This window comes from Amborella trichopoda, chromosome 13 (genome assembly GCF_054954075.1).
Source record: "Amborella trichopoda isolate Santa Cruz 75 chromosome 13, AtrichopodaSantaCruz75HAP2 v2.0, whole genome shotgun sequence".
In the NCBI taxonomy this organism is placed as follows: Eukaryota; Viridiplantae; Streptophyta; class Magnoliopsida; order Amborellales; family Amborellaceae; genus Amborella; species Amborella trichopoda.
In genome coordinates, this window is record NC_142348.1 from 2,527,138 (window position 1) to 2,542,067 (window position 14,930).

Consider the following 14,930-nt stretch of genomic DNA (forward strand, 5'->3'; position numbering starts at 1 on the left):
ATAAGTCATTACACTGTTATTGTATTGCGTTCTTCTGGTGATTCATTTTCAAGTTTTTAGTGTGAACAAAGTAATTTTTAAGCATTTATATTTTTATTCATGGCTCTTTCATGGCATTGTAATTTCCTTTTTTCTTTTTCTTTTCTTTTCTACAGGCTGGTGCTGTGATGATTGTAGGCCTACTAGCAAGTAGGGCAATGCTAGCTCCTAATCTCACCAATACTCTGATAATCTATATAGCAAGGCTTGTTCGACAATATGCTGATGACTCAGGTGGCTTGTCTTGGCTTCGGGTATTAGTCATGGTTTTAGTCAAACTTATTCAGGTACTAAAGTTAAAGTAGATATTTTAGTCAAACTAAAACTTAGACGTTATGTTATGTCTCTCCAAATTTGTTTATATCATTTGAGAATTGCTTAGCGAAATTTTTTTTTAGTAGTTTCCTTATTGTCTCTTTCATAGTTAGCTATTTTTGTTTGATATATTTGTTGGTTTGCTTTTTTCTCTTTCATAGTTAGCTATTTTTGTTTGCTTTTTTCTTTCATAGTACAATATGGTCCCAACTATTGCAACGTGTTATGGCTTGTGGAATGTGAAGATGTAGTGTATTGGTGTCTCGTTTAGCATTCTTTCTGAATCTCTTTCTATAGATTTATTCACCTCAATATTTAGAACATTCCCCTTGCTCCATTTTCTCGTTGATTAGCTTCTCAAGCTTGAGCTATACATTTTTCTTTCATCTGCTGGAAAGTTACAATTATTGATGTATCTGTCTACCATGAATGAGAGGTTGGTATGGCAAGATCTTGGGTTTCACAGAGGTCACCACTTGTGGATCATCCAATATTATTGGATAAAGCATGTTGTTGAGGGTAAAATGCTGTGGGTGCTAAGCTTCCAAGTCTTAGTTCTGAATGGAAGGTTAGCCAAGAGCATCTTGAGAAATACTAATGGCCAAAAATGGGACATATGTGGGTATATATAAGCAGTGTTTCAAAAAGCGCTTAGCGGGCCTAGGCGGCCTGGGTGTCCAGGCTGCCCAGCGCCCAAAACCTGGGCGGCCCAGTTGAATCCAAAAAGGATTCTTATAGATATATATTGTATAAAATATAAGAATTAGGTATTTAGGGCACATCAAAATTGAGAGTATACTACACATTAGTATACACTCTATAAGCATAACCATAAGTCGGTCCATAATCCATATCCAATTAAAACTTAAAATTTACCTTTCATAGTTCAATCAAAGTTCAAAGTTTAATAATTATTCAACATGCATCATTCATCATCAGAAAAACTAGGGTCAGTTGCATTGGCATCATATTCATCGGAGGTGTCACCCTCCTTGGCATATTGGTCGTCTTTTTCTGTCGCTTCTGAATCTGCCTCTTCGTCCTCCTCCACCCTCGTTCTCTGTGTAGAAGATCTAGTGGCCTTAGGAGGATCCGCTGATGTCCCTGAAGCCTCCATGACCATATCCCATGTCAATCCTTCATGCCCCTCGACCTCATCATCGTCAACTAACCACTCCATAGCTTTGTCCATATTTTTTGATCTGATTTCTCTTAGCAAACCTGTTTTTCAAGAATCGATTATACTTGACATAGACTAGGTCATTGAGCCTCTTTGATTCAAGCCTGTTCCTTCTCTTTGTATGAATCTAACAAAATCAAATGAAACTAATTATAATTTATGGTTCATGTATTATTATTACAATTATACAAATTACTCTTACAACTTTACCCCTTCAAAAGTAGCCCAATTGCGCTTACAACCGGAAGAGGAAGTGGTTAGGTTTAAGATCCGAATGGCCAACTTTTGTAAATTTGAAGAACTACACCCATGTTGGCTCCACCAATTGCCTGCAAAGGTATAGAATAAAATCATAAATAAGTAATAGAATTATAAAAATGAAACTTGATTACTTGAACTTGATGAACTTAAGAATATTATTACTACCTGGATCAATTTTGGTCCTTTGCCTTATCACCATTGGATTCCCAAAAGACTTTAATGAGCACTTGCAATTTATAGTCTCATTAGCGCATATAATATCTTGGATATCAGGATCAGGGACTAGTACATCTACACACTTATTAAATCCAGTCATAATTGTATCATTTGTGTATATATCCTTGTCAACAATAAAAAAAAAAGCTGGGTTCCAGCTTCATGCAATGGCTGATGTAGCTGCTTATCCCACTTCTCATCAATAATGTCCCAAATAAGCTTGTAGCAGTTCTCATCATCATCATCAAAATTTTGGGCTATCTCTTTTTTGCATTTCTCCATATTCTCATATATAGCCCATAGAAGGCTTATCACTATCAACTATGCGAAGGACTTTGACGAGGAAAAAATACCTTAAGAGTGCTCATCACCCTGCGCCAAAAAGCCTTAGAAAGGATAATGTCTCTCACCTTTTTTCCAACTTGATCCTTGGACCACTTCCATGCTCTCTAGTCATCCGAGGTACACATTTGCCTCAATTGCACTCTCCTCGAACGTATGCTATTTAGGCATAAGTACCAGGTCACAAATCTCGTGACCCCAGGCCTCACAATCTCTTTCTTCTTTGTAAATCTACGCATCATGCTGAGGGTGAGATGGTGGCCATAAATGAAATTTGTAATTGATTCTAGGATAAGATATGCGCAACAAATTAGTTGCAACAACATTAGGAGCAATATTGCCTGTGACAACCTGTACAACATGATGTTCTCCAACCTCCTTGATTCCCTTCTCTAAAACTTGGAATATGTAATGGGCATCATGGATATGATCAGAGGCATCAATAGACCTCAAAAAAACAGTCCCTAAAGAACAATTCACAAGTAAATTCATTTGACTTCTTCTCGTCCTATTATTCCAAGTATCAGTCATAATAGAAACCCCATGTTGAGCCCATGCATCATTCTTAACTTCTACATCTTCCTTCATGACACTCAGCACCTTTTTCAAAAGAGGCTCTGAAAGCTCATATGGGGTTGGGGGTTTCATCCCAGGCCCAAATTGGCCAATTGCCTCTACCACGACATTGAAGTTGCTTAAGCAAGCGGTATTGAAAAGAATGCTCGCCTCATAAAACCATGTAGCAAGATAATAAGCAGCTCTATCTCTCTCTTCCTAGTTCATTCTATTGTCAATGGTGGTTTGCTTCTTTGTTGTCTCTCCTGCAACCTCAGGGTCAGGCCCAGGAAAAAACTATCCATAGGGCCTCTAACCCGGGGCTTCTTACTCCTAGAACCAAAACTCGAACCCGAACCAGAACTAGAAGCAATTACAACTCCTTTTCCCTTTCCCCTTCCCCTAATAATGGTTTTTCTACTTCTACCTCTTGACATCCCTCCCCCATCCCATCCTCATCATTATCATCATCATCATAATTGATCCGAACTCCAAACCTAATCTTTGTTATTGAGGCAAATCTCTCATCTTTTTTCATTTTTACCATATTAAAAAAATTGGTTATTTCCTCTTTAACTCCATCAGGAGTCTTTTTACATGGGGCAACATCCCCCCTGATACTGACAAGATGTTTCTTGAATCGGTTTATGCCCTTTTTTGTATTCTTCTCACAAAAATTGCATCTTATGCAATTTTTATCATTAGGACCTGGTTGTAGCCATATTTCCAACCGGGATCACCATTCCTATTAGATCCCGAAGAAGACATCCCAAACTAATGCAATTTATACAAGTAATTAAAAAAAAATCACTTACTTTGAGTTTGATTCCTCAATCTCCTAACTTCCACCTCAAAGATGCTTCTAAGGACTCAAAATCTTCGAAAAAAAGCCTACAGTAGATTTATAAAGCATAAAAAATTAAATCTAATATTAATGGGTGATGTTTTGATCAATTTCTCATAACTTTGAGAAACCCTTCGATCCTAAAGAAATCATAACAAAAGAATAGTTTTTCGGGGGCTCTCTCTCTAAAATGGGCTTCAATAAGTTGTAGGTTTCAAATGGACCTAAAACCGGACAAAAAATGCCCCCACCAAAAGAAAATTTTGCCTCTGGGTGGGGCACTGGTCCTTGGTGGCCGCCCCGGTTTGGGCACTGGGTGGCCGCCTAGGCGGTTTCCTGGGCGCTTAAGCGGGCGCCCAGGGACCACCCCTATTTTTGGGCGCCTGGGCCCCCAGATCCGCCTAGGCGGCTGTCCAGGCGCAGGGCGGTCCACTTTTTGGAACACTGTATATAAGGGACATATGTGGGTCCCTTGTATATACAAGGGATATACATGAAGAATATTTGACAAACTTGCTCACACCTCTGAGATCTACTTGCAAGGAACCAACCAGTGATCTATTGACTTCTAGCTTTTTTTTATTTGATAGTTAAATCTTGGACTTTTTAGCATCTCTGCATTAAAGAAGTTTTAGGTAAGCTCATGTGCCTTTGGCCTCTTGAATGCACGTTGTATTCTTGGGTGTAGTCTTTATGGGAAATGACAATAGAAATTTGGAGGCATGGAGCTGGTTGGCCTTCTATTAGCCATTCCAGCTGGTTTAACAACAAAGAATAAGCTGTCAAATAGGGGCTCTACTTTTGCATGAATGCTGTTGGAGGAACATAATAAAGGAAAATAGAATCAGAATCTTGTGAGGAGGTATAACAAAACCAAGAGCAGAAAAGTAGTGAAGGGTTACAATTTGTGCAAGGAGACATCGAACGATAGTACTTCCTTTTCAATGCCAAATTGCAATCCATTCTAACCAATGATCTTTTAGTCTGCTCGACTGCGGAACTAGACCACCGACCTGGCCGAGTTACTCAGACAAGTTGAAGCCCACCTGCCCAATTCTGCGTCGGGCTAAAAAAAGTCCAGAAAAAGTTACAAAAAAAGAAGAAAAATCCTTTAAAAGCTGTTGAAAATAGGAAAAAACAATGGAAATGATAAACAATAGATGGTGGGTACAATAGCTGGAAAAAAAAGGTTTTCAAAAAGTAATAAAAGAAAATTAAAAACGAGAAAATATAGAGAAAGTAAATTTTTTTTTTAAAATATAAAACTCCAAAATAAACAAACTAAATATGTCGCTTATAATGGATTTAATCAAAGATCAAATTAATTATAAATTATGTCTATATACTATCTGTACTAATCATGCTTCGAGTGGGGGGATACTCGGGCAAGCCAACCTGCCATGAAGCGAGTTCTAGTCGACTCACGTGAGTTGTAAAACATTGATTCTAACCATCCAAAAAAAGAAGAAACAAGAAAAAATAGAAGACAAACCAACCTGTAGTAGATTATATGAAATACGACATTGCTATGCCTAAAATTGCTTAACAGTCACAACATTATGATGCAGCCTTCTAGAAAATAAAGCAGCTCCCAACTCATTGCATACCAGGTTCTAAAAATTATTCTGGTACAATTTTATGGAGAAATGCATTTTATGAAGTCTAGTTGGAGAAACTGATAATTTTAGTTTTTTTATTGATCTTTATTCTTCTAATCATAGTTTTGTATATGATAGTTGACTTTTGTTTTATAGTTCTGGGATAATAAAGTTTAAGAATCATTTTGCTAAGTTTGGGTATTTGCTTATTGCCAATGTTTATGTTTATCTATGCAGTCGCAATCAGTGACATCACTTCCAAAGAAGAGTTTAGACATTTTGAAGGAAGTCAGGTAGCGCTTATTGCTCTTGGGTTAGTTACATGACCTTCTTTTGTTAGTATTGCAATATGTTAAATATGCCGTGCAACTCTATGTTCACCTCTTTCTCTGTTGCTATTTTTATTTCTGAAGGAATCTTCCTACAATTCTTTTGGCACTCTCGAAGGAATTCAACATTGAGGGGTTTCTATCTGTTTATTTGACTCACTTGGCCTCCTTCAGGTTTACAGCTTATTGCCTTTATTATATTTGTCTATGAGATGGATTTCACTTTTTCACTTTTGCAATGCTTAAATGGTAGTTAGTGATTGCCTGTACAGTTCTTCAGATGAGATATGTCGTCATGCCTTGATTGCTATGATGGAAACTCTCCTTGCTAAGGATTCTGTTCCAAGTATTGTATCCAAGGTGCTTGAGGCTTGCACCAAGTTGTCTCGAGAAAAGGCAAGGAACAATGCACTAGAATCAGGTATTAATTCACTCTTTTAAGTTTTTTTTTGATGTTTTCTGATGAATTAACATTATAATAAATTGTGTGAAAAGGTGCAAGTGGTTGTGTACCAAAACTTTTGAGGGGAGCTGTTTGCGAAAATTGTTTGCTCAAGTTTGTAAAGATTAATGTCGGTGCAAAATTGCAATAATTTAGGATGTGAGGGCCTGCATTTATTGAGGTTTTCATCGGCATTCCCTCCTTTGGCCAGGGTGTTGGCCTGCCTTCATGTATGCCTGAAGCTGATGCGCACGCCTTGGCCTAGTTGGGGAGTTTAACTGCAAATGGGCTCCACAATTTCGAGAGGCAGACAGATTGTTTCTTGGCCCAGCTATTTACATCTTGGGAGTCTGCTTCCTCTAGGAGTTGGGGACTCCAGTTTCTGTCAAACATACGAGTCCAGCTAGGAGTGCCTGTGCCCATGCACGAGGGGCATCTAGAAGGTCCAAGGCACCAAAACATGAGTAGAGTGTCCCTCTAACGGATCCTGTAATGTGCGCCATCCTAGCTGTGCGGTGATTGCCAAAGTTCCATGGAATTGAAATTTGGTCATGTCGGGCTTAGGTGGGATCCAATGGGAGGAATGGGAGGACCTTGTGATCCAATGTCTTTCCAGTTGCCGTCAAGTGTCGCTGAGGAGCGATGGATTTTTGCAAGGCCAGAAAATGATCACGGGCTTGGTGTTGTCCAAGATAGAGTTGACGTGCCTTTCCTTGTTCCCCTCCCAGTTATGGCTAGTAAAGCTGCTTGCCCAAGGATGAGACTGGAGGGGCAAGAATAAGACTGAGAGCTGTGATTGAAATTGGTGTGGCTAAGGATCACCCCGAAAGTTTCAGTATTGTCAGAAAATTTAGGATCTATGTCCAAATGAGGTAAGCCAAAGTGCAATGCAGGAACACGTGGTTAATGTTTCCTCATATGGGGGCATCTATTTGATATGGGGTATTCCTTTTCTTTGGATTTTGTCCTGTGTTACTTTGTTGGAGATAGCAACCAGTTGGAAGTTGCAGTTTGAGGCACATATGAACTGATGGGAATTGATGGGTTGAGGTGTTGCTGAAGGATGTTACAGAGAATAAACCTGAGGTGGAGGTACACAGATGACCTTGTCCTTGACTGAGCATAGAAGATAGTACCGGTTCAGGGTTTACAGAAGGTGTACCAATTCTGAAGACCTACATTCCGAATTTTCTGGTCATGTAAGTTGTGCCTAAATATAGACGACCATTCTTTGCAGCCTCCTAGGATGTCGTAGTGGTCCAAGACATTGGCATCCTGGTTGGATGCTTGGAGGAAAATACTTGGGAGTTTTGCCTAAGTCATTGCAAGCCTAACCAGATATCTTTCCAAAATCGGACTTGGTTTTGCAAATCGAATTCAGTCTGAGAAAGCCATGGAGATAACTGCTACGTCTTTCCATGCCTCTGAACCCTTGAGCTCGGCCCTCTTGAAAGCCAACCCAACGTATCGGTCTGTACCTCTGTTTCATCACCTGCTGCCACGGGTGGTTCTCTTCGATGCTGTATTTCCACCACCATTTACCCAACTGTGTCCATGTTGCTGTCTCTCAATTTTCTGATGTCAGACTCCTCTGTCTTCTGGTTCGGTTCCTCATCTTACCATATGGAATTTATGGTCACCCGAGCTCTACTTTAGAGGAACTCACTCATGTGTCTTTCTAGTTTTTTTCCTATGGAAGCAGGCATTTTGAAAATGGACATGTGAGAAACAGGCATATTTGAAAGTGTAGCCTTGATCATGGTGATATGGCCACCAAAGGACATCAACCTGTACTTCCAGGTCGTGCATCTTCTCTTGAATTCCTCATGGACCCTGTCCCCAACCGCCTTCTTTTACTTCCCCACACACAATTGTAGTCCAGGTCCTTGGCATGTAGTATGTTGCTACCACAACCTGGCCTTTTGGCCAAGTTTATGTTCCAGTAGGGGAGACCTCTCTCCTAGAAATTTGGTCTTGTCCATGTTTACTTTAAGACACGTGGAGAATTTGAAACATCTAATACATGGCCAAAGGATGTCAACTTGGGATGGGCAGGCATTACAAGGATGTCATCTGCATTGGAGTGGGTGATGGAAGGCCATCTAGTTTGGAGTTTTTTTGGGATTCATCTTCATGCCTCGCAGTAATCAAGAAGAAATATCCAATAGTTGTTACTTTTCACTATATTGCTTTATGAGTTTTGTGGTCTCATCTGCTGGGTCTTTTTGTATTATGTTAATGAACTTGTAGGCTTCTCACCTTGTGTGTTTCGTGAATTCTTTGGCAGATGCTTCAGGAAGCTGGGCGAAGCAGATTTTTCTTGCAATTGATGAGCATTATCCATCTGAATTGCGAAGAGCAATTTATAAATTCCTTGAGGTGGTGGTTCGTTTTTATTGATTTATGTGTTTGCTTTGTTGGGACTTTCCTACTGCATTCACTTTTGAAGATGGTATTCATTATTTATTTATTTGGTTATTTAGAGTCCAAAGATGCATTCCACTCATGGGAGTTCTGTTCTTGAGAGTTTATGCTGGATGTTGGATGGTGACTCAAACATGACAAAGGAGATTGCTATGTCAAAAATATGGTTTTATCTGGAGCATCCCAAGGTAATTGCCTGCTTTCTTTTGGGAATTGGTTCATTTGTTCCATGGATCAATCGAAAGAAGTTTATGAATAAAAACATATCTCGAGGGTCATGCTTTTTTGTTTGTTTTCATACTGCATAGTTTTTTAACGTGTATTTTACTGGGATGTGCTTTTGTAATCTTTGTGGTGGCATAGGCTGAGGTTCGTCGTGCGACATTATCCAATTTTGCTACAGCTGGTATACTGAATAATGAAAGCATCAATCTGAAGGTAGGTTTTGGTTAATGTGAAATTGTTGATATTTGTAGGTATTTTTTGGGATTACTGATGAGAGGCGATTCTTCGAATCTGGAATAGTACCGTGGGTGTTGGTTCTCATTTGCATGACAATCGAGATGCATGTTAATTTGTCATTGATTAAAATGCAAGTGTGTTTCTACAGCATGATGCCTGTGTAGTATTGTTGATACGAAAGTTTTTCTGCCCTTGAGTTCTAACCCTATTCACTGGCTGATGTGGTCGTAGGTATCAAGAAATATTGGAGAAGCATTACTGCGGCGGCTTCACGATGATGATCTTAGTGTTGTTGAGGTGGCTCTATCTCTTGATGGATTGGCTAAAATTGTTCATCCAGCATCTCTTTTTGAAGCCTTTCATGATGTGCTTGCCAGATGCATCAATATTCTAACAGCTAGTAAGTTGTTCACTTGGGGTGCTGTTCCTTGCAATCCAGCCTTCAGTGACCTCTGCCAGAGTTCGGTGTCCTCTACCGGTTTACCATTTGTTATTGTTATATAGTACTATAATTACGTCCGTTAGAATTCGATGTCCTCCGTTTGTAAATAATAAGAATAACAAGAACAGCAGCAACAAGAATAGTAATTATTATTATCATTACTATTTTGGAATGGTAGTTTACTTCTAGTGTTGCTCTAGATCAGTCTTATGCTTTTCAAATTTGTGTGCTTATTTTGTAGCAGGTTCTGCTGGAAACATTTCTCAAGCTTGCAAGGTTGCTGTATCTTGCCTAGATTTTGCAGTATATAAGTTTCTGGAGATTCATCCTGATTGTTTAGAGAATGTAGCCTCATTGATTAATCCATTACTTCTAGTTTCTCCAAAGGTTTATATATTCTTTTATTGAATACTCTACATTCCATCATTATGCATGTTGTTTTTTGTTGGCTTGGTGAATATAGCATGGTGTTCTCTTCTTTGTGTTCAAATTTTCTTGTCATTCTACACGCAGACGTGGAGGTTAAACTTAAAGGCTTTGGAATTTGTTGTGGATGTTCCATTTCCTTTCTTCAATAGTCTTCGTGTTTCCCATGATCTGAAATCTATTGGGCAAGTGAAGGTACTTTTCTTTGATTGGTCCTCTTTTTTCATTTTTTATATGCATGCTTGGTCAAGCTTAAGCTTTTGTTATTAATGGCCTTTTGGGTATTTGTTTTCGTGGGGGGATTTTTTATTGAGGATTTCAAGATCCTAAAACTCCTGCCTTTCACTTTTTTGTCAAGAGGGCCTTTAGAGGTGGTAGTGACTATTGAGAATTGCTTTTTCTCTTCGAGCACTGGTAGTGTGTTTCTATAATTTAAGCATGCATTTCACTTCGATGTATAATTTATATTCGCTTTTTACATTCTTTGTTTCTTTTATTATGTGCGAGTGTGTGTATGTGTGCTTGTGTGTGTGCGTTCTAGATTATATTCACACACATGTATTTCTTAGACATACTGATATTTTCTCTTTGCTGTTCTCTGTCCTTGCTACGAAGTCTTGAAGCAGAAATGTCATTCTTGTTGTTTACAATGCGAAATCGAGAGGATTTCAAATATGAGATCCCCTGATCTATCGCTATATAACTAGTTAAATTAAAATTAGATAGAGATTGTGTGGATGATAGTCAAATTCTGATTTAAAGGCCAATTAAATTGTGTAAGCCGATTCTTCTTTAAACTGCTGGCAGCGCTCGTTTGATCTTTTTGCCAAGAATAGAAAAATTTCTCTACAAATTTAAATCTAACTAAAATAAATAAAATTAAGTAGAACTTAAAGAAGAAAGGGGATAAGAAACTTACCTACCCAAGCCGGTTGGCAGTGGACACCCGAATTAAAGGATGTCGCCCTTATCAGGACTGCAAATTATTTACACCTATTGCCTTCAAATTGTCTTGTTGAAGTTGGATGATTTTCTCTTATGAAATTTGCTGGAATTTGAGGTCAAGATTGAATTAGGGCTTTGTAGCTTCGATCTAGGGTCATTGCTTCTAGGATCTAGGGTTTGAAGGTTATGGTCTTAAAGTTAAGGTTAGATGACCTAGGCTAAGGTTTATTCTTTGGAGTTTGGGGTTTGGGAAGCTAAGGTTTAAGTCACTTGCGGAAGGTTTAAGTCTCTTGCGGGTTAGGCTTCTTAATTCTAGGTTTTCTCAAAGGATTAGGTCTCTAGATCTAAGGTCTATATGTTTTCCCAATGATCCGAAATAGAACCCTTATATTGGCTTCAAAAGTCCATTGGGAATGATTCCTTAAAAAAAATTCGAGTTGATTGATAAAAAATGTTTAGAAGCCGCGATATTCAGTGTTTTGGTAAAACTGGATCAGATGCTATGTAACGTGGTGCCCAAGATTCTCGGAGTTCAATAAGCTGAATTTTCGGGTTCCTAGGTCTAGACGACATGGTACATAGTGTTTAGGGGTTTCTGGTTCAGACGCCACAGTTCGTGGTGTCTAGGGTTCTGAGGTATGTGAGCTGATTTTTCGGGGTTTTGGGGATCCAGGGCTTAGACGAGCTTTATCGTTCGGATGTCATGAAGCGTGGCGTTTAGACCAAGGTAGGCTAATTTTTCACGATTACGCTTCTTGATTTTGATTAAGTTCTGTCTTTTCTTGATTGAACTTATCCCGAAAGCTTCCATCTTAAGTCTGTTTTCCTATTTTCTAGTGCTTAGGATGACTTTCTAGATTTTAGGATGGTTTCCTAAGGTTTTAAGATTATTTTGGAGATTCTCTAGGATGTTTTAGAAGTTTGGGATATTGGTCCAAGGGACTGTGGACCATAGAAAAGGTAAGACTATGGTGTATTTGGTTGGGACTGTCCCTAAGCATCTACTAGGCATTTTTTTATGCAATTTTAGGGATTTAAAAATTAGGAAAAAGTGGGGAAGAAATAGCCAAATTCAAAATGGGGGTCTGTAGTTGGCGCTTCATGTTCTTTGAGGAATAGGCAGGCGGCAAAGAAGTATAAACTTGCTGACAATTTCAATTGAACATTTCACCTTATGTCAAATGATCAGAAGGGCATAATAATCCGTTTTCTGTAACGCTTGACACGAGAGTCGCATTCATCCCATTCATCCACCTAGTGCAAGTTCGCCCCTAGGCTTTTTGGCCTAAGGTTTTCTCGTGATGTTTTCCTCACACTAGTTTGGACCGTGGTTGTCGGTGTGTGCTTGCGTTCCCACGAGCGGGAGCGGGCTCGGGTCCGCGAAACCGTGGATTGTTGGTAGCTTCCTGTGATTGGAATCGTCGTCTGTACGATCCTATATAAAGGGAGCGCGATCCTTGTCACAGGGAAGCACAATTCCACGTGGAAGGAATCACAATAGTATGTTTTAAGGGATCTAGAATGATGCGTGGGTTCCCAGTACCCTTGGGCACAAAACTGAATCATTGTATATGAATCAGTGCCAAATAGAGAAAAAATCAATTGCACTGTGCCATACACTTGAGAACCGTGGTACGAACTTGTTGGGAATGCGGATCACAAAATAGGGATCCACGTTCCATCCAAGATTCCTTGCTGGAACTGCAGAATCGAAGTTCCGAAGCGGGTCCGCGACCTTACAAGGTTCCAGCAACTGTGGTTTGGACTACGAACTAGATTTTTTAGCCATGCCACTTAACCTTAGGATTTTCCATCTCCAACCCAAATTTCTGAATCTGGCTATATCTCCTTAGTCCCCTTTAGGGTTTCACAAGGCTTGGGAAGGCCTTTTTCTGCTAGGCAGATTTGACCTAATTTTCCAGCTTCATTTCTCACATAGGCTATTCAACCAATTTCAGATAGAGATAAAGAAGGTGGCAATGCGGTAGCATTTACGGGCTTGTCAAACTCTTGTATTTTAGAAAACGTTTCTTTGAAATTTTGATAACAGAGGGAAATTTCCAAAACAGAACCAGAAGTTCGTATGTTTTTAAAAAGAAATTAAAATTTTTGAAAACACAAGACACTTAGGGAAAATTTTGGAAATGGGAAAGATATTTTGAAAAACAAATTTAGGTAGCAGTTTTAGCTCATGCAACCATGGAGTCCTCTAAGTAGTTTAATGTCATGCAGCGATGGACGCATTCAACCTGACAGTTTGATGTCATTTGGTGGTGTACGTGATCAACCCGATAGTTTGATGTCATGTGATGCGGACGTAATCAAACCGATAGTTTGACGTAATGACAGACATTTTACATACACTTGATCTTTTACGTCATATGGGGATAGACGTTTTCTGGAAAGAAGACACCTGACCTTTTATGTCTTACGAGGCTAGACGTTTTTTGGAAGAATAACCCGACCTTTTACGTCATATGGGGCTAGACGTTTTGGATATACCCGACTTTTTACGTCATATAGGGCTAGATGTGTTGGATACACCCAACTTTTTACGTCATATGGGGTTAGACGTTTTGAGCTACTTTTTTAAAATGATTTTTATTTGAAAGTGGTTGGCAGTTTATGCTTGCTCCACCAAGGAGCATTTCTGAAAAGAGCTTTAAACGAAAAGATTTGAAAAAAAACTTCTCAAGAATTCTTAAAAAAAGCAGGCTTTACAGTTTAACCACTTGTGACCCCTTTGATGGGACCCTATATGAGCTTGTCGGGTCCTTGCTGGGATCTTCAGGATGAGGAATCATCAAGTATTCCTTCGTATTCGAACCATGTGTTGCATTTCAAAGGAAAGATCCTTAGAGTTTTCAAATGAATTGATATCTTGAAAGATGTGAGATACTGCCCTTGAATGCTCTAAATCTCCTTGGACTTTTGATTTCTCGTCCTTTTGTCACCTTTCTTTCGAAGTTTTGATGATAGAGGTCCTTAATCATGATCCATCGGGTTAATACTTCGGATTTATTTTGGCACCATTCAGACTTAGAGAGATGATAGGATTTTCAGAGACAAGACTTCAGAGAAGAAACAAAAGAGAGACTAACTTCTTTTATTTCATGGCCTTGGGGTCCCTTTCGGGTGTTCAACCCAATAGCATTTTTCAACCCTCGGGGTTCCTTTTCAGATTTTCAACCCGATGGATTATTTTTTTATTTTTATTTTTTTCCCTTTTTTTTTGTTTTGAAGAAGAAGAAGATGATCATGATGATGGAGTAGTAGTAGAAAAATCAGTAGTAGTTTTTCCTTTTTATTTTAGCATGTTTCCCTAGAACCATATAGAAATTTGATCATCTTTTCCTTCGCCATGTATCATGGAGGTTCCAATATTGATTATCCTCATATTTCTCTTACCCCAAGTTGGCACCCAACATCTCCTTGACAATGATCACGGAATCCTTGGTGAACTTTCCCTTTGAATTGCCCCATTCGAACACAATATTTAGACTGGGAATCACTCTCAGTTTCTCATTCTTTCAATCTTTTGCTCGGGTGACTAAGCTCGTTTTGGGTTTTTTGCCATTAATGGGATAGTTTATGTTATTTCTTGGGCATCAATGCCTTTTTTGAAGTTAGGAGCCCAAGCAAGGTGTGAATGCCCCACTTGATTATTTGGAAGGGGTAAGTAAGCGATCACCCTGTTCTTTTTCGTTTGTCTTTTTCAGTAAAAATCTTATGTTGCTCCTCCAGAGTTAATTCTGTAACAGGTTCCTTCTCAATGCCTAAGTTGGAATAAACCTCTGCATAGAAAGAGTGACTGAGTTAACTCTTGGTGGCCATATGCTGTGATGGGAGTTATCGAACAGGGATTCAATTTCATCGATTGCCCCTGTTATGTTCCCTTCATGAGAGGAGACTGTCCTTACTGAGTAGTTTGATGGGGCTTCCCCTGCAGGGCCTTTTGTTTTGTTAGGTAGCTTGTTCTACATCCGATGGTCTTTCTTGATTTTTGGGGGTGCCTGGTTGTCAGAGTCATACCCCTACCCCTATTAAGTTCTTGAAATCCCGCATCTTGAGGAGACGACACAATCTGAACTTCGACGTTTCGTTCTTCGT

At 39.2% G+C, this 14,930-nt stretch overlaps 1 protein-coding gene across 9 annotated transcripts in view; it reads left to right on the forward strand.

Annotated features, from left to right (window-relative positions):
• Positions 1-14,930, forward strand: part of LOC18428242 (ARM repeat superfamily protein) — a 66,567-nt gene that overhangs the window by 3,889 nt on the left and 47,748 nt on the right. For 2 of the 9 annotated variants that reach the window (XM_020663655.2, XM_088856200.1), the window contains exons 6-15: positions 156-326; positions 5,588-5,643; positions 5,764-5,853; positions 5,952-6,100; positions 8,409-8,500; positions 8,605-8,733; positions 8,909-8,983; positions 9,239-9,407; positions 9,694-9,836; positions 9,963-10,070. In XM_020663655.2, coding sequence (XP_020519314.1) covers positions 156-326; positions 5,588-5,643; positions 5,764-5,853; positions 5,952-6,100; positions 8,409-8,500; positions 8,605-8,733; positions 8,909-8,983; positions 9,239-9,407; positions 9,694-9,836; positions 9,963-10,070 — 1,182 coding nt within the window. Of the gene's footprint in view, positions 1-155; positions 327-5,587; positions 5,664-5,763; positions 5,854-5,951; positions 6,101-8,408; positions 8,501-8,604; positions 8,734-8,908; positions 8,984-9,238; positions 9,408-9,690; positions 9,837-9,962; positions 10,071-14,930 lie in introns of those variants that run through there. The other 7 variants (XM_020663654.2, XM_020663656.2, XM_088856203.1 and 4 more) reach the window with 4 other exon arrangements.